General features: G+C 42.5%; 3 protein-coding genes across 9 annotated transcripts; all 3 read left to right on the top strand.

Annotated features, from left to right (window-relative positions):
* Positions 1-3,425: 3,425 nt before the first annotated feature.
* LOC106392915 lies at positions 3,426-4,731 on the top strand. The gene is made up of 4 exons (XM_013833686.2): positions 3,426-3,477; positions 3,527-4,078; positions 4,208-4,465; positions 4,616-4,731. The coding sequence occupies exons 1-4, from the start codon at positions 3,426-3,428 to the stop codon at positions 4,729-4,731; spliced, it is 978 nt and encodes a 325-aa protein (XP_013689140.2).
* A 3,209-nt stretch (positions 4,732-7,940) lies between these two features.
* Positions 7,941-20,397, top strand: LOC106390244. 7 transcript variants are annotated; one of them, XR_007327734.1, is made up of 6 exons: positions 7,958-8,015; positions 8,092-8,156; positions 8,269-8,330; positions 19,239-20,018; positions 20,105-20,186; positions 20,283-20,397. XR_007327734.1 is itself a non-coding variant. In XM_048766141.1 (4 exons), exon 4 carries the CDS (start codon positions 9,340-9,342, stop codon positions 12,085-12,087), a length of 2,748 nt encoding a protein of 915 aa, XP_048622098.1. In that variant the 5' UTR covers positions 7,941-8,015; positions 8,103-8,161; positions 8,269-8,330; positions 8,437-9,339; the 3' UTR covers positions 12,088-12,091. The 7 variants fall into 7 exon arrangements, 5 of the variants coding, with proteins under 5 accessions (XP_048622098.1, XP_048622095.1, XP_048622096.1 ...); XR_007327733.1 differs by having other exon boundaries at positions 7,957-8,015; positions 19,239-20,186; XM_048766141.1 differs by lacking the exons at positions 19,239-20,018; positions 20,105-20,186; positions 20,283-20,397 and adding an exon at positions 8,437-12,091 and having other exon boundaries at positions 7,941-8,015; positions 8,103-8,161.
* A 1,304-nt stretch (positions 20,398-21,701) lies between these two features.
* Positions 21,702-23,111, top strand: LOC111209099 (shematrin-like protein 2). The gene has a single exon (XM_048766143.1). It carries the CDS (start codon positions 22,657-22,659, stop codon positions 22,981-22,983), a length of 327 nt encoding a protein of 108 aa, XP_048622100.1. The 5' UTR covers positions 21,702-22,656; the 3' UTR covers positions 22,984-23,111.
* Positions 23,112-24,232: the final 1,121 nt, after the last annotated feature.

The raw sequence follows: 24,232 nt of genomic DNA, 5'->3' as shown, positions 1-24,232 counted from the left end.
AGTGTGAAGATTATGAAGAAGTTACCTCCCTTCTTATAGGCATGAGAAATTACTATTTACTTACGGATTTTTGGACACGAACTTCGCCCAAATACACCAATCTCGTCCGAACTCGCCATACCGCGCATTAGGACCTCGCTAGAAATCCACGTTCCCAATGTGCTGGGGGGATAACTGTTGGGGTCAAAAACGGTTACGACGAAGTTAACGTCCAAATTCCCGAAAAAGAAAAACGTAGAAGAATTCTTCGACAAATATACTTTCGAAATAGATTCTTCTTTACGAAAAACCTTTGCGGAAGAAACGCGAAACATCGGACAAGAGCTCGAGAAGGATCGTTACGCAGCGACCAAACGCGTGCTCCGCTCGGTCGCTACGTAGCGACCAAGTTCGAGCCAAAGCTCAGTCACTGCATAACAACCAAATGCCCATTCCGCTCGGTCGCTACGTATCGACCGAGCTCGAACCAAAGTTTGGTCGCTACGTAGCGACCGAGCTCTTCTGAAACATCGATACGACATCTGTCCATGCATTCTCGTCTACCCTTCGATGCTATCTCCCGAATACCGTAGCGAACCCATCTCACGTTCCCTGCCATTTCTAAGTAATCAATCAAACTTTACCGTAAAAACCGCGGAAAGTTCATTCTTTATCGAAAAAAGCCATAATAAACGCTTCGAGTCGAAAGACGGCCCAAGGGGACCTAGGACACGACTCGAGGCCCAACTTACGATTTCTTAACCAACAGCCCGTAAACCGCATGACGGTTTATGCTTGGTCCGCAAGGGAAGATAAATGTCAAGTTTCCGCGGATAAATACGAAATTTTGAAGATAATTACGAAAATCGGAAAAAATGGAATATCTCCATTTTTATGCTATGGCGGCTTAAGGGCAGAAGAGGAAAGGCGTAAACCGACCTTGGAGCCAGTATATAAGGGGTCCTAGGCGAGAGGCATGGGGGGAGAATTTTTAGAGCGAACTTAGCACTTATAGCAATTAGGAAACTTTCCGTTTTTGTTATCTCGAGCTGCGACTCAACTAGGTTTTGCAGTCTTAGGTTGTTAGAACTAGGAATCTCGCCGACAGCTCTCGTGGCCAAGGCTTCTACCTTGTTGTAACGCTCATACGCGGATTCGGAATAAAACTCCTTTTGCTCTCTTTTACGATTTCTTATTTCTTTTCGTCTTTGATTGCGTGTTCTGATTGCTTGGCGTGTGGTTTAACAGATATCCGGGACCTCTGGGATATTAGGGTTTTCCTAACTTTCCTTATTTAAACGGAAATCGACAGTGTGAATTTCGGTTCCCACACAAAGCTCTGTCAAACCTTCTGACCAAAAGACACACTGGATCGTTATCTTCCGTCTGATCCTTCTCAACTGAGGCGAGAGCAATTCCTTTATCCTTTTTTCCACCAGACACTTCCATCTCGTGAGCTAGAAGCATACCTACTACTTCATCAAAGGTCATCTCGTCACTATTTAAGGATACACTCATAGCTGCCTTGTATGCCATGAACTTAGCCGGCAAGCACCTTAGAAACTTCTTCACCAGTTTTTTCTCCTTGTACTTCTTCCCAAGGGTAAGTGCTTCTTGTGCCAGCGAGCTGAGTTTGGAACTGAAGTCACCAATTGACTCATGCTCTTCCATCTTTAGCTCTTCAAATCTGGTTGCAAGCATGTCCTTCCTCGAGCTTTGGACTTTCAGCGTTCCTTCAAAATGCCTCTGCAAGATATCCTAAGCATACTTTGCTGCTTCACATCTTTGAATTAGCTCAAATTTTTTTCTAGCGACGCTGCAGTGAATGATAGTCAGAGCTCTAGCATTGAACTTTGCCATCTTGTTCTCCTCATCAGTCCAGAGTTCTTCGTTCTTGGGTACATCTTTCCCATCATCACCCCTTGCAACGGGTGAAGTCCAACCAGATTCCATAGCCTTCCACGCCAGCGGGTCTATACTTTTGATTGTAGCTTTCATACCTGCCATTCAAAAGCTATAGTTCCCTACTTCCAGAACCACCTTTGATTTCAGCACCATCTCGTGATAGCTCTCCATCTCACTCCGCAAGATCCTACATGTTTAGAAACAAAGCACAGATACCTGCTCTGATACCAATTGTTAATGTAAGATAAACGAGCAACACAAACTAGAACACACAGTAACACATGGATAATTCTTTCCAAGAAATACGACTAGATTAATCCTTTTAAAAGCACATACAAGTTCTTTCTAAAAGAAATCTTTCAATCAAGTTCAAGATAAACCTTGACTTGTTGACTAGTCTCATACGTTCACAGACCTATGACAGTCTCTGAACCACTCAAGCTCCTAACCCCTAGATGTTTTGCCTCTCCTTCACCGGACGTACAAAAACCCTATATTACTAAAAGCTCTCTTTGTGTGTTAACTGGCAACATAGTGCCAAAACCCTCTTTATGTATTGCAGAGGAAACCCTAGATCTAAAGATCTACCCACTAGAAACTTCCCATATTTTATCCTTCAGCGAGTAAGCCAATCTTCCTTTTCTCTTGAGATCGATTGCTTCTTCTTCAAGACTTCCTTTTATCTGGCACTTCATTAAATCTTCCTTTAACTCATCTGCCTTGACACGTGCATCTCATGACTCGTTCGTCTCATATAGTAGTTCATGTCTCACTTCATGAACTACTTCAGCTCTGCTACATCTCCGTCTTAACCATACATCTTCATTATCCATCCACCATGAACATATTTGTAACCTTTTTCTTAAAGATTTATTGTAAATTGTTGGTCGTTTAATCCATCCAACCAAAATTTACAGTCTTGGTCTTATTTTTTAAGCCGTTGGTCATTTTCTTAATTAGCCGTGGGTACTAAAGTTTCATCCATCCCAAAACATCGCATGCACTACCAACCAACGGGACAATGTCCCCAAATAAGAATCTAGCAGAACACTATTAGATTAGTGTCCGCCTACGATCTTCTTTGTGTTGGATAATTCCAATCTTGTGGAAACTTAACATATTATTAGATGTTTAATATGTTAAGATAAACATAATAAGAAAACCTACAAATAGGAAAATGAAGTTTCTATTTAGGTTATGTTTGTGTTTTCCATATACATGTTAAAGAAAATTGTCTTTCATATAAATATAAGGTTAATGGAGAGGTGTTCCATACGATCTAAGAGTGAAAACCTTGAGAGCTTTAGTTTTGAGTAGTTTCTAAAGCTAATAAGAAAAGTTGTTCTTATAATTCTTTGTTTCCTAAGAGATTTGAATTGGTATCAGAGCCTCAGGTTGGAGACTCGATCTAAGCTTAGGTTGTAGCTTAATATCCTGGTGCTTGTGAATAAGAGATAGCGTAAGCAAGATGGCGTACGTGACAAGGGCTCCACGCACGAAGGACCTTGGATCGGCAAGGACCTTGGATCGGCATCCATCCAATGTCCGATGTTGACATCGACAAACAACACAGTTTGGTCGATGAGGATGAAGGTTATACTACGTGTTCATGAAGTGTGAGACACGATCGAACCCGGTTCAGATGATCAAAAGAAGAACGATGTTGCGATAGCTCTTTTGTTTCAATCTGTTCCCGAGACATTGATTCTCCAGGTGGGAGAACAAACCGCATCAAAAGAGATCTGGAACACCATCAAGTCGCGACACATAGGAGCTGATCGTGTAAGGGAGGCGAGACTTCAGACGTTGATGACGGAGTTTGATAGGTTGAAGATGGATTATTCAGATACGGTCGATGACTTTGTGGGGAAGATATCGGGCCTATCATCCAAAGCAACCTCGTTGGAAGAAAACATAGAAGAATCCAAGATGGTCAAGAAGTTCTTGAAGGGTCTTCCGACACACAAGTACATCCAGATAGTAGCATCGCTTGAGAAAGTTCTAGACCTTAACTCGACGGGTTTCGAGGATATAGTTGGAAGACTTAAGGCGTACGAGGAGCGTGTAGGAGAAGAAACTCAGAAAGAAGACCAAGGGAAACTCATGTTTTCGAACAATGAAGAGCATAGTCAGAGGGGCTATGAGAATTCTCGTGGTAGAGGAAGAGGACGAAACGGTAGAGGCAGAGGTCGAGGTAGGTCACACAACCAAAACCGTGCGTCACACACCGAAGATAACGACTAGAAGAAGAATCGTTCAAAGCTGATATGTTGGAGATGTGACAAGCCTGGTCACTACGCAATTGTCTGTCCCGAGAAGACAGAGAACAATCAAGAAACCAACCTAAACGAGACAGAAGAGGCTGATGCACTTTATGTACCCGAGGTGGTGTTCTTGAACGAAGATAAGATGCTTCCGAAGAATCTTGATATCGACAAAGGCAATGCAAGTGTCTGGTATTTGGATAATGGAGCGAGCAATCACATGACGGGAAACAAGGAGTTCTTTTCGAGTTTGAATCTCAACACCAAAGGGAAGGTTAAGTTTGGTGTTGGATCGTGTGTTGGCATTGTAGGAAAGGGTGTGATTACCTTTGTGTGCAATACTGGAGAGAAGAAGGCACTCAAAGACATATAATACATACCCGACCTGAAACACAATATATTGAGTCTTAGGCAAGCAGAAAACGGATGTGACATTAACATGAAAGATGTCTACTTAACGCTCACAGATTCGCATGGAAGGTTGCTAGTTCGTGTGACAAGATCTCCAAACCGTCTCTACAAGACCCCTATGGAGATAAGCTACCTGGAGTGTTTACTTGTCAAGGACGAAGATGCTACATAGAGGTGGCATGCTCGACTAGGACATATAAGCTACGGAGTGATGAACAACATGGTAAGGAAGGAGATGGTCGTAGGAATGTCGTGTATAACACACGAAGAAAGTGTGTGTGACGCATGCCTTCCAGGGAAGCAGATCAGACAGTCATTCCCGACCAAAGCCATGTTCCGTGCGACAAAGCCATTAGAGTTATTGCATGGAGATTTATGTGGACCAATCACACCACCAACACCAGCAAATAATAAGTATGTCTTTGTCTTGATCGATGACTTCTCTAGGTATATGTGGGTTATGCTATTGAAGGAGAAGAGTGAGGTATTCGATCTATTCAAAAGGTTTAAAGAGAGTGTAGAGAAGCAGACCGGGTCAACCATCAAAACCTTTCGCACCGATAGAGGATGAGAGTTTACTTCAGCTGAGTTCAATCTATTATGTGAAGAGAATGGAGTTAAAAGGCACCTAACCGCGCCTTACACACCTCAACAAAACGGTGTTGTGGAGAGGAGAAACCGAACCTTGATGGGAATGACAAGAAGTATGCTGAAGGCAATCAAGATGCTGAACTACCTCATCAACAGAGTTCCTACAAAAGCTTTGAAGAATCATACGCCATACGAGTGCCTCACATCGAAGAAACCAAATATCAAGCACTTGAGGGAAGGTGAATGTCGTACAGCTTCACCCCACAAGTAGTTCGGCATCTTCATTGCCTTCAGCATACTTCTTCTCATTTCCATCAAGATTCGGTTTCTCCTCTCCACAACACCGTTTTGTTGAGGTGTGTAAGGTGCGGTTAGGTGCCGTTTAACTTCATTCTCTTCACAGAATAGATTGAACTCAGCCGAAGTAAACTCTTTGGATAATTTTTTTTGATTAAACTAAAACCAAATGTAAGAACCGGTAGAGCACAAGAGTCTCTCTACCTAATATCTTGGGTTTGAAAAATGATTTCAGGCGATAGTAGAGCTTCAGTGACTCTGTTCAGAGTTGTGGATGTAATGGAACCTGTCAACAGTGGCTCTCTCTACGCAGATACACTGTAGAAAAAGATTAAGTAAAGAGACTTTATTACTTTAAAGTTGAAAATAGCTAACTCAAAAATAAAAATATATATGTTTTAATATACGGTTCACGTGTATATATATAAGCAATCAACAATGGTATATACGAATCTACTTTGTTTGCTTTACATAGTAGCCCAAATCTAAAGCAAAGATTTGTTGTAGACAAAGACGTACCTCGACGACGGTTTCATGTGGAGTCAAGCACTTCAATTTAGATTCAGGATCACTACAAAAAAAAATTTTAAAAGATGGTTTCTTATATTACGCAAATAACTCCACCCTAAGAATCACACATTAATGTTAACCATCTTATATATTAAAATAGTAGTAATGGCTTCTTTTATATGTAATTTTTTAATTTGGACCATCACTTAAAAATTTTATTAAATGCATTTTACTAAGACTAATAATACATACAATCTTTAAAATACTTTAATCATAATATATTTTGATATCTTTTCCTTTTAAATATAAATATATTTATTTAAAATTCTAACAAATCTGTTTTAAAAGATAGAAATCTTATTAAATATATTTTATTAAGACTAATAATACATAGAATCTTTAAAATACTTTAATCATAATATCTTTTGATATCTTTCCATTTTAAATATAAATATATTTATTTAAAATTCTAAAAAATCTGTTTAAAATATTTTTACAAGATATTCATTTTCGGAATTATATTTAAATATTTTCACTAATTTTGAAATTAATTTGAAATATTATTATACATTAATATATTCAGTTATCGTTTATAAAATAAATATAAAAAATTCTATAATATTTTATATATTATATAATCATAATCAATCATATTAAAATAAATTATCATATTGAGATAAATATAATAAAATGGTATTAAATTTATAAATTTATATATTTTATTTTCGTAAGTATAAAATATTTATGTTCAAAAATAAAATCTAATACGTTGGTAAGATGGGTTAACATTAGCAAAATATGTAATACATGTATAAAAATTAACATATATTTCTTTAAAACTAATAATATAAAATCTTTGTAACTACTTTAATCATAATATATTTTCATTTTAAATATAAATATATTTATATATTATATTTTAAAATTCTAATAAATCTGTGTAAAAATATTTTAACAATAACTTAATATATTTTAACAATAACTTAATGTATTTTAAGTTATAGTTTATAAAATAAAAAATAAATAAATTATAAACTATTTTATCTACTTTATAGTCATGATCATGTTAACATACAATTATTATACTTAAATAAATATGATATAAGTATATTAAGTTGATAAATTTATAAATTTTATTTTCATAAATATAAACTATTTATTTTAAAAATATAATATGATTATAGACCGACTTAAAATTAGCAAACTATATAATACAAGTCTAAAAATTAACATATCTTAGACTTTTGTATATACAATAATATATTATCTAAAATGAATAAGCATAAAAAATATTAGTAAAAAAAATCCAGCTTTGAAAAACGGATCAGAATTTAGCATAAATTAAACAATTGATTAATTTTTAAATATATAATATGAAGTGACAAATACATACAGTTTTAAACAATTGATTAGTTATAACATATAAATTATAGAATTATTGTATTTGAAATAGTTATATAAACATTTAAGTATATATATGATTAACGTTAAAAATATATATCACTTATGTTCTAAAACAATAATTTATGTATAGAAAAATGAAAACAAACACTCGCGCGGTTACGCGGATCAAAATCTAGTACCAATTAAAAGAGAGAAAAATCATTAAAGCATATACCTAGACACATATAACTAATTCATTACTTTATGTGTCTCTTTCATGTGATTCCATAACTAGTATCAATTAAATAACAAACAAATTTGAAAATACATGCCTATCAAAGAATTCTGCAACATTTAAAATCTTTTCTGAGTCTTGTGAAGCACATACAACACCTAAGAAAATCAGAATTAATTAGTTTTTACTTCACAAAAAACTGCCTCCTACTTTTACCTTGTAGTAATAATAAACGGTAAGGGTTTTAGGTATATCGCTACTAACAATATAATTTTGGACATTTCACCATTAACAATGACACTTTTGGACATATTGACAACATTATTAGAGGTGATATACCGCCACTAACAATTTTGGTTTTAGGTAATTGAAAATGTTATTGTTAGTGGCTGTATATCGCTCAGAAGGAGACGACAGTTGCTGGTTCTGTTCCAGAGTCGGTTAGCATCTTAATCAGTAACTAAAAATGTTCTATAGATCCTGTTATAATTAGTAACTGGTGATAATATTACTTAGGATGTGATCAGAAGCTTGAAGAGTTCATGGATTCGGAAGCCATCTACAAAAGATTCGTTCTTCGGGTCAGGTGACAAAAACAAAAATCAAAATTTTCTTTATCTTCCTTGAGTTGAGTTTTATTATGAGATTCATCTCTCGAGATTAAGACTTTTAAGTTTGATGAACATTACCTAGGTCAAGGCAGCTAGGAGTCTAAGTGTTCGTCTTCGTAAAGCTTTTTACAGAAAAGACTTCAGGTACATGAAATTAAAACCATAAGACATGTGTTTTTCTCACTGTAGTGTGTGTTTGTAATTGTTCTACATCCTATTTGTTGGGGATGGATTTAACCCATCCACAAAGCCCATCGAACAAAAGGCCCAATCCAGTAAGCCGGGTAGCCATCAGCTCGGAAGCCGATGCTCAAGGCTTCGACTTAACCAAGGAATGCTTTTAGTCGAAGCGGAGAGCAAACAGAGCGCGATCGATCGACTAAACAGCTCAGGGCGAGCATTCCCCTAATCAGGCCCGAAAGGTCGACAAGGCCCAATCAACTAAAAGGAGATTAGGTTAAGACGATCGAACAGACTATAAAAGGAAAGGAAAGCAAAGGAGAAAGGTATCGACACTTAGCAACACAAACTCGGCAGCGAGATTAAGATTTATTGTCCGTACAATCATCTCTCTGCTGTTTGTATTTTTCCGGTTTAAGCTCTCACGATCCCCGGCTTGCCTTTACTTTCTCCACCTTTGTAACCTCATCTCGAAATCTAATAAACGCCTCTGTTCGATCCATTTTTAGTATTGTTTACTTTATCCGAGACCAATCTCACCCTAAACAATTGGCGCCCACCGTGGGGCCGAACAGACCCAGTGTTTCTAGACCGAAATGACCACCGGAGGTACGAACCCAGATACCTCAGGAGAGGAGCCGGCACTCACACCTCCTCCGCCTCCTCCCCTTCTCTCGTCGGAGTTCATGAGTTCAGTCATAGCTCGACTCGCCCATCAAGAAGAGGTCCAAAAGACGACAAATGACCAGCTCGCCGCCATCGTCGCTGCCCTCAACGCGTCCACCGGCAGCTCGCAACCACTCCGTCGTCACCTCTTCAATACAAACCCCCTACTCCGACAGAAGGGCGAACGACGAACCTAGTTGACCCTACTCTTCAACTCGCTGAGACCCTCGTCGCTGATGCTCTTCCGGCAGCGTCCGACCCATCAACTGTCCGAGAAATCGCCGAGTTAAAGTTAAATTTCCAACAAATGAGCTCGAGGATCCACCAAGCAACGAGCGCGGTACCTGAGATCGACAGCGTCATCGCGTCAACGCCGCGCACTCCTTTCACCGAAGAACTGACGGGGGTCAAACTCCGAAAAATGGACAAGTTGCGTCTCCCAGAGTACAAACCGGGGGGAGATCCTGTCGAGCATTTGACAGCTTTCAACATTGCGGTGACAAGAGCCAGACTTGCTCCCGACGAAAGAGACGCGGGATATTGCCAACTTTTTGTCGAAACGCTCAATGAACAAGCATTAACTTGGTTCTCGGGACTCGAAGAGAACTCGATTAACAGCTTCAACGAGCTCTCCTCGGTGTTTCTCAAGACTTACATCATGTTCACCAAACGCGAAGTAACAGCTTCAACCCTCTGGAACCTCAAGCAAATGAAGGACCAGAGCCTTCGCGATTATATGGAACAGTTTAAGTCAGCCGTGCCAAGAATCGACATTCCAGATCACATCGCCGTCGACGCCCTGAGGAACAATCTCCACGTAGAATGTAAGTTCCGAGAAGATCTCTATCGTAGTCCCACCACATCATTGCAAGACGCCGTTGCTCGTTCCCACAACTTCATTCGTATGGAAGAGGACACCAAAGCCATCATGAGCAGGCACAACTCGGCGAAGCAATCAGCGCCTAAAAACACTGCTACAGCTCACGTCGAACCTCGTCAGCATGCTCCAAGTGACAAAAACAACCGTAAGAATGGTCTCCTTTATGTCGTCGACGAAAACGGGAAGAAATGGAACACCTTTCATCGAGAAGCCGATCCTCCGAGCGAATTCCCCCGAGCAACAGTGACGGCAGCGGTCACCCAGGTCGATTCCGCAGCAGGTTCCTCCCGAACCCCTCCAGGACTTACCAAGTCGTGTAAACTCCACGGTGTAAAAGGCCACGACACTTCAGAGTGCAAGACACTTTTCGCACAATTCCTCTCCTCGCTCGAAAGCGGCGAAATCAAGATCCCTCCTCCGAAGCCTAAAAGCGAGAACAGTTGGAGCAGGAACAAGGATAGGAAAAATCAGCGAAAAAATCATGGAAAACCGCGTCAAGACGACCAAAAGCCTAAGGTTGCCGAGCAAACACCACATCAGGACGACGATGGTGACGCCTCAGCTGAGGAGGATCAACCAGCGGTCAGACAAAGGATCGAAGTTATTTGCGCCCAACCGGAGCCCTCATCAGACGAAGAGAGCGATCTCGAGGAAGCTCTCGACCCGTTGGACCTACGTACGCTCCTCAAGCGGAAGATGACGTCGACAAATAACGAGACTCCCAGACCTTCCGATCTCCGAGTCAAGCTTAACGCTAAAAGAACCAAGCATGCATTGAGCCAAGGACCTTCACCAGCATCTACAGGCGATAATCCTATTGTCGATTTGCGTGATCAGCTTAACGCACGAATCAATGATCTGCGTACAAAGCTGGACCGTAAAAGAGCCGAATCACCAAAGGAGAGCGAGGACCTCCGAGCTCTTCTCATCAAAAAACAGACAAGCGTCAGGCCGCGGATCAACGTGATTATGGGAGGATCTCCGCCTTGCGGGGATTCAGTACGGGCGGTCAAGGATCACCGTCGAATGGTGGATACTTCGCAGCGTTGGCCACAGAAGCTCCCAACCGATCCCCCAATTTCCTTCTCGATAGAAGACCTCCTTGGGGTAAATTTCCCTCATAACGATCCCCTTCTCGTCGTTTTGGCTATCGATAAGTACGATGTTACCAAAGTACTAATCGATACTGGTAGTTCGGTCGATATCATTTTTTTCGAAACTCTCGTAAAAATGGGAATCGACTTAAAAGACGTGAAACCGTCTTCCAGAACTCTCACCGGCTTCAACGGTTCCTCCGAGGTAATCCTGGGGACTATCCGTCTCTCGGTACAAGCAGAGGGGGTAGCTCGGATGGTCAAATTCTCGGTAGTCAGCACCAAGGCTCCCTATCACGTGATACTAGGTACCCCATGGTTATACTCTATGCGAGCAATTGCATCTACATACCATCAGTGTGTCAAATTCCCGGGAATGGATGGTACGATTAAGACGGTGAGAGGAGATCAACGAGCTGCACGAGATCTCTTAATCGCCACGGTCAAGTTACAACGTTCACAGTCACTAGGCAACTCGATTTCCCCTCCAATAAGTAAGGTCTGCCCACAAAAGGAAGAAGTGCTCGAAGTCCCGATCGACGAGTCGGATCCAAGTAAAGTGCTACGAGTAGGCGCCTATCTATCGGACGAGATGCAGCGTGCTATCCTGGATTTCCTGAAGCAAAACTTGTCTACCTTTGCTTGGTCGATGTCTGATATGCGAGGGATCGACCCGTCCATCACGACTCACGAGTTGAACGTAGATCCGAATATTAAGCCCATCCGACAGAAGAGACGGAAGTTGGGTCCCGAAAGATCCAAAGCAGTCGTCGAGGAAGTCGAGCGCTTACTAAGCGCGGGCTCGATAACGGAAGTCCGTTACCCGGAATGGCTCGCCAACCCGGTGGTCGTCAAAAAGAAAAACGGTAAGTGGCGCATGTGCGTCGACTTTACCGACCTCAACAAGGCATGTCCAAAGGATAGCTATCCGCTCCTAAACATCGACAGACTCGTTGAGTCAACTGCCGGCAATGAAATGCTCACGTTTATGGACGCTTTCTCGGGATATAACCAGATTATGATGCATCCGGATGATCGAGAGAAGACGTCGTTCATAACCGATCGAGGAACCTACTGCTAGAAAGTGATGCCTTTCGGGCTGAAGAATGCCGGAGCGACGTACCAGCGACTTGTCAACCGTATGTTCGCTAAACAGCTTGGTACAACAATGGAAGTCTACATCGATGATATGCTCGTCAAATCAATCCGAGCTGACGACCACCTAACGCACTTACGGGAGTGTTTTGACATCCTAAACACGTACAAAATGAAGTTAAACCCAGCCAAGTGCACTTTTGGCGTGTCATCCGGAGAATTCCTTGGCTACATAGTGACACAGCGGGGAATCGAAGCAACCCCGAAGCAAATATCAGCCGTCCTCGACCTATCCAGCCCAAGAAACTGCCGAGAAGTCCAACGACTGACCGGCCGAATCGCAGCACTCAATCGTTTTATCTCCCGATCCACCGACAAATGTCTCCCCTTCTATGATCTCCTCCGAGGAAATAAGAAATTCATCTGGGACGATAAGTGCGAAGAGGCTTTTAATCAGCTCAAGCACTACCTGACGACGCCTCCGATCTTGGCAAAGCTAGACATAGGCGACGTTCTATCCCTTTACATTGCGGTTTCATCTGCCGCAGTCAGCAGTGTACTAATCAAGGAGGACCGAGGAGAACAACGACCCGTTTTCTACATGAGTAGAAGGATGACCGGACCAGAAACCTGGTACCCGACACTTGAGAAGATGGCCTTCGCCGTTGTCGAATCAGCGAGGAAACTCCGCCCCTATTTTCAGTCACACTCGGTAGAAGTTCTTACCGACCAGCCGCTCCGAACTGTTTTGCAAAACACGAACAGAGCTGGCCGTCTTACCAAGTGGGCGATTGAACTCGGAGAGCTCGACATCACTTACAAATGTAGGACAGCCGCTAAGGCTCAAGTCCTCGCCGATTTCCTCGTGGAGTTGTCCCCGGAACTCGCTCAAGATTTAGAAACCTCAGGTTCAACCTGGATCCTGCATGTCGACGGTTCCTCAACAAACAAAGGCTCAGGAGCAGGAGTTCAACTTCAATCTCCATCGGGAGAACTCATTCGACAGTCGTTCAGCTTTGGTTTCCCGGCATCAAACAACGAGGTGGAGTACGAATCGCTCATCGCTGGCCTTCGCCTCGCAAAAGCGGTCAAAGCTAAGCGGCTCAGTGCATATTGCGACTCACAGCTCGTTGCCAGTCAGTTCAGCGGTGATTATGATGCGCGCAATGACAAAATGGACGCTTACCTCCGAGTCGTACAATCGTTAGCTAAAGAGTTCGAATTCTTCGAACTCACAAAGGTTCCTCGCGGAGAGAATGTATGTGCCGATGCATTGGCAGCACTCGGAAGCAAGCTCCGCGATCAAGTCAAAAGGACTATTCCGATCCATCGAATCGAAAAACCAAGCATCGACATCTCAACGGAGGCAGCTAACTTCGTCACTACGGAATCCAAAACAGCGCCCTTATCTCCGGCCAATGACGACTCCGAGATGACAGACCAAGATCAGTTGATACTGGACTGGAGAACTGAATTCATCCAGTATCTCACCAAGGACATACTTCCCACGGATAAATGGGCCGCGAGACGATTAAAGAGACGCAGCGCGCACTATGTCGTCATAGAAGAAGAACTCCACCGGGTAACAGCTAGAAAGGTCCTCCTCAAGTGCATTTTTGGCGAGTAGACGCAGCTAGTGATGGCCGAGACTCATGAAGGAGCAGGCGGTAACCATTTCGGAGGCCGAGCACTAGCTTTAAAAATTCGAAACTTAGGATTCTTCTGGCCAACTATGAATACCGACTGCGAAGCGTATGCTCGGCGATGCGACAAATGTCAACGACATGCTCCGAGTATCCACAGCCCAACCGAACTACTGCGAACCTCCGCAGCACCTTACCCATTCATGCGATGGGGGATGGATATCATCAGACCAATGCCGAATTCTCGCCAATGTCGCTTCGTGTTGGTATTAACCGACTACTTCACCAAATGGATTGAAGCAGAAGCCTTCGCGCAGGTTACAGGGAAGGAAGTTCGCGGTTTCGTTTGGAAAAACATCATCTGTCGCCACGGCCTACCGTACGAGATTGTGACGGACAATGGATCACAATTTATGTCCAGAAATTTCAAAGATTTTTGTAGCAAGTGGGACATCCGACTAAGCCCCTCGACACCGAGATATCCTCAAGGAAACGGACAAGCAGAATCCTCGAATAAGATTATCATCGACGGAATCAAGAAGCGTCTTGATCTCAAGAAGGGATACTGGGCCGACGAACTCGACGGCGTCCTATGGTCACACAGGACGACTCCTCGAGGAGCAACCAAATCTACCCCCTTCTCTCTCACTTACGGGATGGAGGCAATGGCTCCGGCCGAGGTCAACGTCACAAGTCTCCGCCGATCCAAGATGCCTCAGCACGTCGAGCTTAACCAAGAGATGCTACTAGACGCCCTCGATGAACTAGAAGAGAAACGCGACAAAGCCCTCCTTCGGATCCAGAATTACCAAAATTAAATCGAGAGCTACTACAACAAAAAGGTCCGCTCGCGCCCTCTTGAGCTCGGTGATCTGGTCATGAGAAAAGTCTTCGAAAAACCCAACGCCGGAAAGCTCGGCGCGAATTGGGAAGGACCATATAAGATCATTCGAGTTGTCAAACCAGGAGTATACCGACTCGAGAATTCCCGCGGAGAGGCAATCCCACGAGCTAGAAACTCCATGCATCTTCGATGTTTCTACTCGTAAAATGAGTAACTTGCAAGAGCGAGTAAATGATCTACATCACCTTTTACTCGCCCAAAAAAAAAAAAAAAAAAAAAAAAAACGAGTAGATGCACCCTAGGGTCACTTCTACTCGCCTAAGTAAATGACTACCAAGTCACTTTTACTTGGACAAAAACGAACTACGAAAGGCTTGATCCTCTTCGGAGGTACGTAGGCATCCCCTCTACGGGGTCCAGCCCTAACAAAACAAAAAAAAACCTGTTTACTTATCCTCGAGCAAAACAATGAGGGTAAAAATCCGAGCAAACGATGCCAGCCCCTTAACTCGAAAGCGGCGCACGAGCACTCGCCCCAATCAATCGAACGTATCCCGATCAGATATCGACGAAGGGAAAAACAGAGTCACCGATGCTTCTCGCATTGACCAAGTCACGAGCGAAATTTCCAGATCTTATCACAAATCGAAGAATAACGGGTTGGCCGACCAAATTTCTCTCGATTACTGTGAAGCATCCGGATACCTTTTCCTCGGAAACTTATTAAAATTCTTGTCTTAATTTTACCCGGCTAATCGCAAACAAGATTGGTGGGATTAAGTTAACGAGCAACGAATTACTTCAAAATCAGTTAAGTCATTTGTGTTCGTTCACAACGCACTTAGGACGAAAGTACTTGACAAAAATAAGAAGTCTTAACGAAAAAAGGGAACTATCCCAGTACCGAACAACAAGACCTATCAAGGTCAATTACACAATACAGAAAGTCAAGGGCTTCCACGAGCCTAGAACAAAATAAAAGAAAAAAGAAAGCTACAACAAACAGCGGTCTTCATCCGTCAAATAGCCGGGGGATCTTTGCTCACCGTGCCATCTTTCTCCCCGGGACCCGAGATATGACCAAAAGTTAGGATCGGTGGGTCCTCGTTCGCCGTGGAAACGCCTTCCGGATGACCCGTAGAAACGCTGTCATCCTTCTTAAGCTCTTCAGAAGAAGACGTCGAAGAACTTAGGTTTTTAGAATCAGTCAGGACAATGGTAGGCACAGCTCCGTCCTTCGGAATGTGTGACTTCGTACTTGCGAGACATCTGAAGCCTATTCATCTCTTCCTCGTACTTCAGCGACTCCATGGACCTTGCCTTCTCTAACTCGGCCTTCTCCTTTGCCACCTTGTCCAGCACCAACTCAAGGTTCTTCATGGACTCTTTGCACATTTGCAATTCCGCCGCGTCAGACGTCCTCGTCGAACGCCTTTCTGAGGGTTTTTTCCCGACTAATCGCGTCGGACTTGTCTCGCAACGCAATTCGGAGAGCTTCCTCGGTTTTCTTCCTAGCTTCCTCGGCCTCACGAACCTGCTCTCGGGTTCGCCTTAACGCCGTATAGTACTTCTCAACGAGTACGTTCCAATCGCCTTGACTCTGATCAGGGCACAACAAAAAAAAAAGTTAGACAAAATATCGAGAACAAGAGATGGAAAAGCACGGGCAAACACTTACTTTAACAGACGAGCAAGCGGCGTGTTCATACTCGTCCTTAAAGAGGAGATCCCCTACCGGAGGAAGCTGGTCGGGACCGCCCTTAACCAACTGCAGCAGGCGAGCACAATCTTCCGGGTAACAAGCTAACAGAAGCTCGCGATTAAACTCGAACTTGAACCCATCCTCCGGGGTCTCGTTGGGACGTCCGGACACGCGGATCTCAGATCCCTCTGTGATATGAACTGAGGAATTGCCCATCAGGCGGCCTTGCTGTCCCCCGGAAGCTGGCAATTTCCTCAGAACCTATGAGACGCCCCGATCTCCCGTCGAGACTCCACGAGACCCTCCTTCTGTCGTCCGACCCTCTCGTCTCCGCCGACGCAAGGCGATGGTCTCATTCTCGTCATCATCCGAGGTTCCAGCCTCGGGAGCAGCATCAGGGACCAAAGCCTGGAGTTCCTCCTCACAAACTGAGGATGGTCGGGGCAAGGAGGAATCTTTCTTCCTCATCTTTTTCTTCTTGGGAGCGTCTTCTGCAGGCGGATCCCCGGCCTTCCTCTTCTTCCCATCCTTCTTGGAGGAACCGCCCACGTCGGTTCGCTCCACCTCATTAGGCTCCTTCCGAGCCTCCGTGTTTCTCTTCTTCTTCTTTGAATTCTTCCCCTGAGAGAACCACCGGTAGGTGCTTGCTCGGCGGTAACAGGAACAGCGTCAGTAGTCTCCGGCCCCGAAGAACCAACCTTACCCCCAGAAGTCCCCTTTTGGGCACCTAACTTCCCGGCCACGATAAGACTGAGATCTGGTAACTGCTTCATGGATCTAGCTCGATTGATTTCTTTCTGCTCGGCTCGAGTAAAAAACGACAATCTCTTCGTCGTTGACTGATTAACAAGAGGGAGTGAGTCCGAGATCCAATCCCCTGCAAAAAGAAAGAAAAAGGAAAACTGGTAAGTTATCGAACAATCACTCGGAAATAAAGAAGGAAAAAGTGAGGGCTCACCGTTTGCAATTCGGTCAATAGATCTGCAGATCCTATCACGAGTAAAATTCTCCCAATAATCTTGTTTCTGCAGCGCAACGGTTCGGGCACTCGTCTTCCAATCCTCGGGGTAGGTGGCAATATTCGGATGACTAACTTCAAAAAAAAAAAGACAACAACAAACACAAAATATCAGATAAGTACGCGCAACAGTCGTCATTAAATCAGTATGCTATACCCATCTCCGCATTCCAAAAAACACGACAGCTAGATCTCGGCGGTTCCTCAAACGCCGACCTATTCGACTTCACGTAGAAGTATGAACGCTGCCAGTCTGAGGTTTTGGTCGGATACCCGGTAACCACGTTGTAGTTTGGACGCATCCTCGTCGAGACTAGCCCGTCATCAGAGATTGAGGCTGAAGTCAGTTCCTCGAATGCCCTCACGCTCAACGACGTCCCCGCTTCGGCCGCGATCACCGACAAAACAACCATCAGGCGAAGCGAGCCATTCATTAGCTGACTCAGAGCAACACCCCTGCGAACGCGTAGGCCGTGACGATTCGGGGAATCGGAAACCACAGCTTCGTGTCGTTTTGGAAGTACGACTCGTAGACACATTGGTAACCTCTCGGCGGGGACCAAGGCCTTTGGTTTTCCTTCGGGATAATAAACGAGACCCCGTGCGCAGTGAGATCTCGGAGAATCGCCTCCACTGATTCTACAGTGGACTTCGTCTTCTCGACGTTCGGCCACTCCTGACCATCGACAACGGAAGGACGCACCCGCCAGGCTTCCAGCGGACTCTCATCCGCAAAAATATTTCCCGGATAATAGCTGATCGGAATGCACGAGATGTCCACTGCTTCTTGACCATCATCATCATCCCGGAATTGTTCCCTCGCCTCCGAGACGAGAAGACGCTGCGCCGGACTCATGCTCCCAGTATCCATCATCGCCTCGTGACGAATACCCCCCGAATCCTCGGAGGAACCCCTACTAAGCGCTACCTCTTTCCCCCTTTGCTCCAGAGTTAACTTTTGGGGAGACGACATCTCGATAATCGAAGTTCTAAACAAAGATTAAGAGAGAGAAAGAGGGTAGAGAGAGAAAGTACCTTGACGCTGCGGAGAAAAGTGAAGAGGAGCGAGGAGGGGCGCGCTATTTATAGAGGAGGATGAGCGCTGGGATCAAGGCGTAATCATTACGCCTAATGAGGCCTAAATGGGCCTAAACCCAATTGGTGCGTGATCGACAGACGCGACGGTCCATTTTCTCGACCGACCAGCATTTATTCCGCGATCACAACGCATGATCGACAGATGCGCCGGTTCGTTTTCTCGGTTAAGAAGCATCGATCTGGCGGTTTGATCTCTCAAGTAGATCCAGTCGTTTGCTCGGATTGAGCCTTTTATCCTCCGAACTAAAGACACCAAATTCATCGAAGATCGACCACTCGACCATCAATGAACTGGGGGGGGACTTACTGTTGGGGATGGATTTAACCCATCCACAAAGCCCATCGAACAAAAGGCCCAATCCAGTAAGCCGGGTAGCCATCAGCTCGGAAGCCGATGCTCAAGGCTTCGACTTAACCAAGGAATGCTTTTAGTCGAAGCGGAGAGCAAACAGAGCGCGATCGATCGACTAAACAGCTCAGGGCGAGCATTCCCCTAATCAGGCCCGAAAGGCCGACAAGGCCCAATCAACTAAAAGGAGATTAGGTTAAGACGATCGAACAGACTATAAAAGGAGAGGAAAGCAAAGGAGAAAGGTATCGACACTTAGCAACACAAACTCGGCGGCGAGATTAAGATTTATTGTCCGTACAATCGTATCTTTGCTTTTTGTATTTTTCCGGTTTAAGCTCTCACGATCCCCGGCTTGCCTTTACTTTCTCCACCTTTGTAACCTCATCTCGAAATCTAATAAACGCCTCTGTTCGACCCATTTTTAGTATTGTTTACTTTATCCGAGACCAATCTCACCCTAAACACTATTTATTGTTGCAGTGTTGATCCTAAATGCCCCAACACCAGCTCCTGCAAAACCTTCAAGATCACGAGTTTCTAGATTGGCTATGATCTCATCACTTCCTCACAAAGCTAATGGTGGTAATTTGAGGCCAAGAGAACTGAAAGCAGTTCCCACAAACGAGAATGCAACTCCAAAGTCATCCGTTCCTCACAAGCAAATGGATAAGAAGACTCCAGCAGGGTTTAGGAGTGTCCAGAATCCGAGAACTGCAACTACTAGAGAGTTGGAAAACAGAGTTGTTGCTGCAAAGGCTTTGGTGTTTCATTCCCCAAAGAAGCTGGTTAAACTGAAGAGATCTGTGGAGCTTAGTTCCTCTGTTAAGAAGCTGTGTAATGGGATGATGAGGAAGCTTGAGACTGGAAACAAAAGAAATGTGACTTCAACTCCATCTAAAAAATCACTAAGGAGGGCCAAGGAAAAGGAACAGCATGTGCTTTCCTCTAATCCTTCCAAAGTTTATGAAGCTAATAATGGCATGGAGCTTGAGAACCAATCCGGAAGTAGTGAAAAAACTAGTGGCGATGAAGAGTTTTTGGTCAAAAATAAATCAGAATAATTGTGAAAGACATTGAAGACTAATTATATAGACGATCAACTCCAGGCCGGAGAAGAAGATCCTGCTGTAATAAAGCAACATCATATTGGAGGAAAGGAAAATGCATCACCATGGGAGTGTGATGACCAAGAAGAAAATGTTACTAATGCAGACGAGGAAGCAATGATAAATAAAATTCTTCAGCCTTGGAGAGTAACAGGTGTGAAAAATGTTGTTTATTTGCTTCAGTTATTCTTTTTTCCTACCACCTCGCCAGATATACTTTGTTTTGTCTGAATTTCACAGGAAAGTCGACTGAACAGCAAGCTACCCTCTGTTGAAGAAGAATGTCTTTGGCAATAAAGAAACTTGCAAAACCACTCAAAGGGTGTCTCAGTTTCTTTGTGTATACTTTGAGTTTCTGATGTGATTCTCCTATGTATCTATCTATAATGTGTTTCTCATGTATTTGTTACTAAAACAGGCGATGACAATAGTGGATAACTGTTTTAATGGCAAGACAATTTCGGCTACTTCCCGCGTCAAGTATACTAAGCCTAAGCTCACGAATCCAAAGCCTTTCAGACTAAGAACTGATGTATGATGTGCACTAGTATGCAACTCTTGTTTGTTCTTTTCTTCTGATGGAAGAATAATTTCATGTTTTTCAGGAAAGAAGAATCCTCAAGGAATCAAAAATGGAGAAGAAACCACAAGTTTCTCTTGCCAAAGAAGAAGAAACTACCAACATTCTTGGCTTCCATGGTGAAATATTGGGTCCAAAACATGAGCCAGCTCGAGTAAGTTCTCTCATATCCATGTATGTCATCGTGGGGCTTTTTTCTTTTCTTTATGTGACATACTAATTCAACTGCAGCTTGAGAAGAACACAACTTCCAGGTCAAAATCTTTAAGAGGAACATCCACAACAACACTTGTTAGACACGATGCCTCTGAAGATATGGTGAACTGCAAGAGGTAGAAAACTGTTTTTTTTTAATCAGAAAACAAAGTAGTTGCAGTGTCTCACTTGAGAGAACCACGCTTGTTTTCCACATATAAACAACTGTTACCTTAATATCAGCATGTGATCTGATAATTTTATGCATTTCCTCAGGGTTGCCTAAGGTACAAAGAAGCAAGTGGGAAGCAAAAGAGTTGTAACCTCAATGATCAATGGAGAATCTAAGGAAGCTGCAGTCGTCGTCAACAAACCTTCTGTTTGTGCTGCTGCTTCAGGGGAGAAAAGACCTTTAACTGTCCCAAAGGGACCAAACTTCCATTGCATTCATGTACCTAAGAGCTGTTGTTGTACAAATAGAATGGCATCACATGTCTATAAGTCTCCGGTTTAGTTCTCACACGAGTGTGTCTTGTAACTTGGGTTGATCTTTGAGAAGTAACAGAAGCGAGTTTGTTTGTTTTTACTGTTGTATAAAAACACTTGCTAATTTTTACAGACTGGTCAATCATTGTTAGTATTAATGAGTTGAGAGAGAATTTGGGGATGGAAAAAACATGTACTGATGTGTGTTACCATCACAGAACATCCCAGCCACATCCGTGTTCTCACTTGCATAAACAACACCAATCTCAAATCCCACAAATATGTTGTACACATTTGACAGTCCATAGCTAACAAACAACATGCGGTAGGTTGATGATGTATCTACATTTACATTTTTACTAACCCAAAAAATCTGAGGCTTGTGGTCCTACGCCTACGCCTCATCAAACCTTGGCAAAAATGATTGACAAGAATGTTTGAAATCATCTCAGATTATTGACGCAATCCGATAATAATAGATTTGGAAACATTCTTTTATGTTGGTTTGGTAGCAGATTGTATCCTTTTGTATAGCTTATAACAGTAAAAAACATAGCACCTATGTACCACATGGCTTTTGATGAATAAAGTTAACATTCATTCAAAAAATGATTTAAACATAGCGCACCTATGTACCAAATGGCTTTAGATAAATAACTAACATGACTTAAAGACAGTTAAACTGCGTTATGATTTCTAATAATACACATTGGAAAATGGTGGGGGCAAATGAAAAAGACAGTCATGTGAACGTCTCTTTCTTTTTAGCTGTCCTCTTGAGTCCTGCTTTATCCTTATTCCCTACCATTGTTATTCACTACCCCTTTCATATTCTTCCCATTCTTTTTTTGAATTTTCTTACTTTTTCTTACAAATTCAAATCTTGTTCATGTATTATTCCCTGAAAAAAAATAAATGTAACCTACACAGAATTAAAAATGATTTATTCTAGAAAAATCCAAGATGGCGACCTCTTTTTCTTTACATATATGCGATTCTTATGACACACAGCTTGCAATTTTAGCTTTTTGCTTTATTCGTTCTAGAAAGATAACATTTCTCACTAACGTATTTTATTTTATTTGCTACAAATAGTTACCTCAAGCGTGTTAAATATATACACATTTATCTCTTTTTTCCTTTCATTGTGAACCACCATATGCATTGATAATTTGATATCATCCAACTAACAACGAGAGATATATTGATAATACTGGTTATTGATAATTCGTCTGTGAAAATTTGGATAAAAATGAATTTACATCACATGCATCAACTAGAGTCAACGATAAACTTATTAAGCAAACAAATGTCTGAATCGTACCATATCAAACACAAACCCAAATATATGATAAAACATGAAAACTAATGGCTCGAGAAAAAATGAAAGTAAATTACACAAACACGACGCTGGCCAATTTAATAATAATCTCAAACTAGGAGCAAATGAGCTGCAACAAGGAACGAAATTGCTACGACGTCGTTTCTTACATTGAATGCTCCGGAATCTGGAGAGGCCATTGCCGGTGGCATGGGTCCCGGAGAAGGAGAAGAATCCATTCCCGGCATCATCGGTGGCGAAGCCATATCAGGGACTGTTTCTGGACTTGGGGCCATAGTAGTTGGTGGGCTCATTGGACTTGAAGATGGAGTCATTGGCATCGGAGCCATGGGCATTGGTGGTGGAGTCATAGGCATAGGTGGTGGAGCCATAGCCATAGGTGGTGGAGTCATCATTGGCATAGGTGGTGGAGTCATCATTGGCATAGGTGGTGGAGTCATCATTGGCATTGGAGAGCCGCCGCTAGGCATTGGCGGCATGGACATGGAGCCAGAAGGAGCCATCATGGGAGATTGAGCTAAAGAGAAATGAACTAAAACCATAGACAATGTGAGCAAAAGGAAAGCTTGTGAAGAAGAGGCCATGGTTATGTGTGTGTTTGTGTTGTGAATAGTGGTTTATGTCAAGTAATATATAGAGAAAAAGGATGTGCAACGTGAGTTGTAAAAGAATGGGAGAGAAAAGTGAAGGTTCTTTGTGCTATTGGGTATATATATATATATATATATATTAGAGTTTATTTGTTTTAAATTTTTTGACCGTTGGATATATAGTGTGAAACGTATCAGTCGATGGATAGGCATGAGATGCTGATTTATTTTCCTCCACATATCTCTTTGTAGGTACAGGTAGAATAATCAATAGACATGAAAACGGGGTTATTATTGTTATGGTGTCTTTTATTTGATTCTTTATATCTTTGATTCAATCCGATTCACGGGTTGGTTTTAAGGGACCATAAAAATTATTAGCAAGGACATTAATGATGTTTGTTAGCCATTAATATGGTAGAACGATGTTCATATATATATTTTGGGTTAGACTATATTATAACCAAGTCAAGTCAATATATATATCCTATAATATCATAATACGAAAATGGTGGAGTGGAGCATGTAGAGAGCTTTACAAAACGATTTGTCTATATATAAAATATCATTAAAATGCATTTATCGTTTTAATCAGTTAAAAAATTTCTAAAGTGAAATATGTTTTTTTTTAAAGTGAAATATGTTTGATTTAGTATAATTTAAGGATGAATGATATATCAGAAAATAATTGTTAACGTCATACCGCATACGAATGAAAGAAAAACACAAGAACAGCACTAACTAATTAGAAAGTCACTAAACGAGTCATTTGAGTTTAAAAAAACAAGTCATTTGAGTCTTCCAAAATTGATGCATCAGCCATCTGGATCTGGCCATTACAAAAATCTAGTATAAAAGGATAAAATACCATAATGCTATGTCACAAAACAAACAACAAAAAGGGACCATACGTGTTGTATTAGGTAACACATCTTAATAAACTCCACGGCCAAATGTTATGTTCGCACTCACAAACCGCCATTTATGGTTGTCCCCATACTATTTTCTTTGTCTCACACCAGTACTCTGTGGCCCTCATTTACTATTTAACCATCTTCTTACATTAGACCATCACAACAACGCACATGTTCCATATATAGGGGGTGATTGGTAGTTTCTGTAGGTGTTGTCCACAGCCATATTTATTTCTACAGCATCAAATTTAGAGCAATCAA

This window comes from Brassica napus, chromosome C8 (assembly GCF_020379485.1).
Source record: "Brassica napus cultivar Da-Ae chromosome C8, Da-Ae, whole genome shotgun sequence".
Lineage (NCBI taxonomy): Eukaryota > Viridiplantae > Streptophyta > Magnoliopsida > Brassicales > Brassicaceae > Brassica > Brassica napus.
This window is presented reverse-complemented; position numbering and strand designations above follow the sequence as displayed.

Bases quoted from the DNA above. Each gene is read 5' to 3' on its own strand.
- LOC106392915 (XM_013833686.2), top strand. From the start codon at position 3,426: ATGTCCGATGTTGACATCGACAAACAACACAGTTTGGTCGATGAGGAT. The intron at 3,478-3,526 runs GTTATACTACGT...AACCCGGTTCAG, and splicing joins TTTGGTCGATGAGGATGAAG to ATGATCAAAAGAAGAACGAT. The intron at 4,079-4,207 runs GTAGGTCACACA...CCGAGAAGACAG, and splicing joins CGGTAGAGGCAGAGGTCGAG to AGAACAATCAAGAAACCAAC.
- LOC106390244 (XM_048766141.1), top strand. From the start codon at position 9,340: ATGAGCTCGAGGATCCACCAAGCAACGAGCGCGGTACCTGAGATCGAC.
- LOC111209099 (XM_048766143.1), top strand. From the start codon at position 22,657: ATGGGTCCCGGAGAAGGAGAAGAATCCATTCCCGGCATCATCGGTGGC.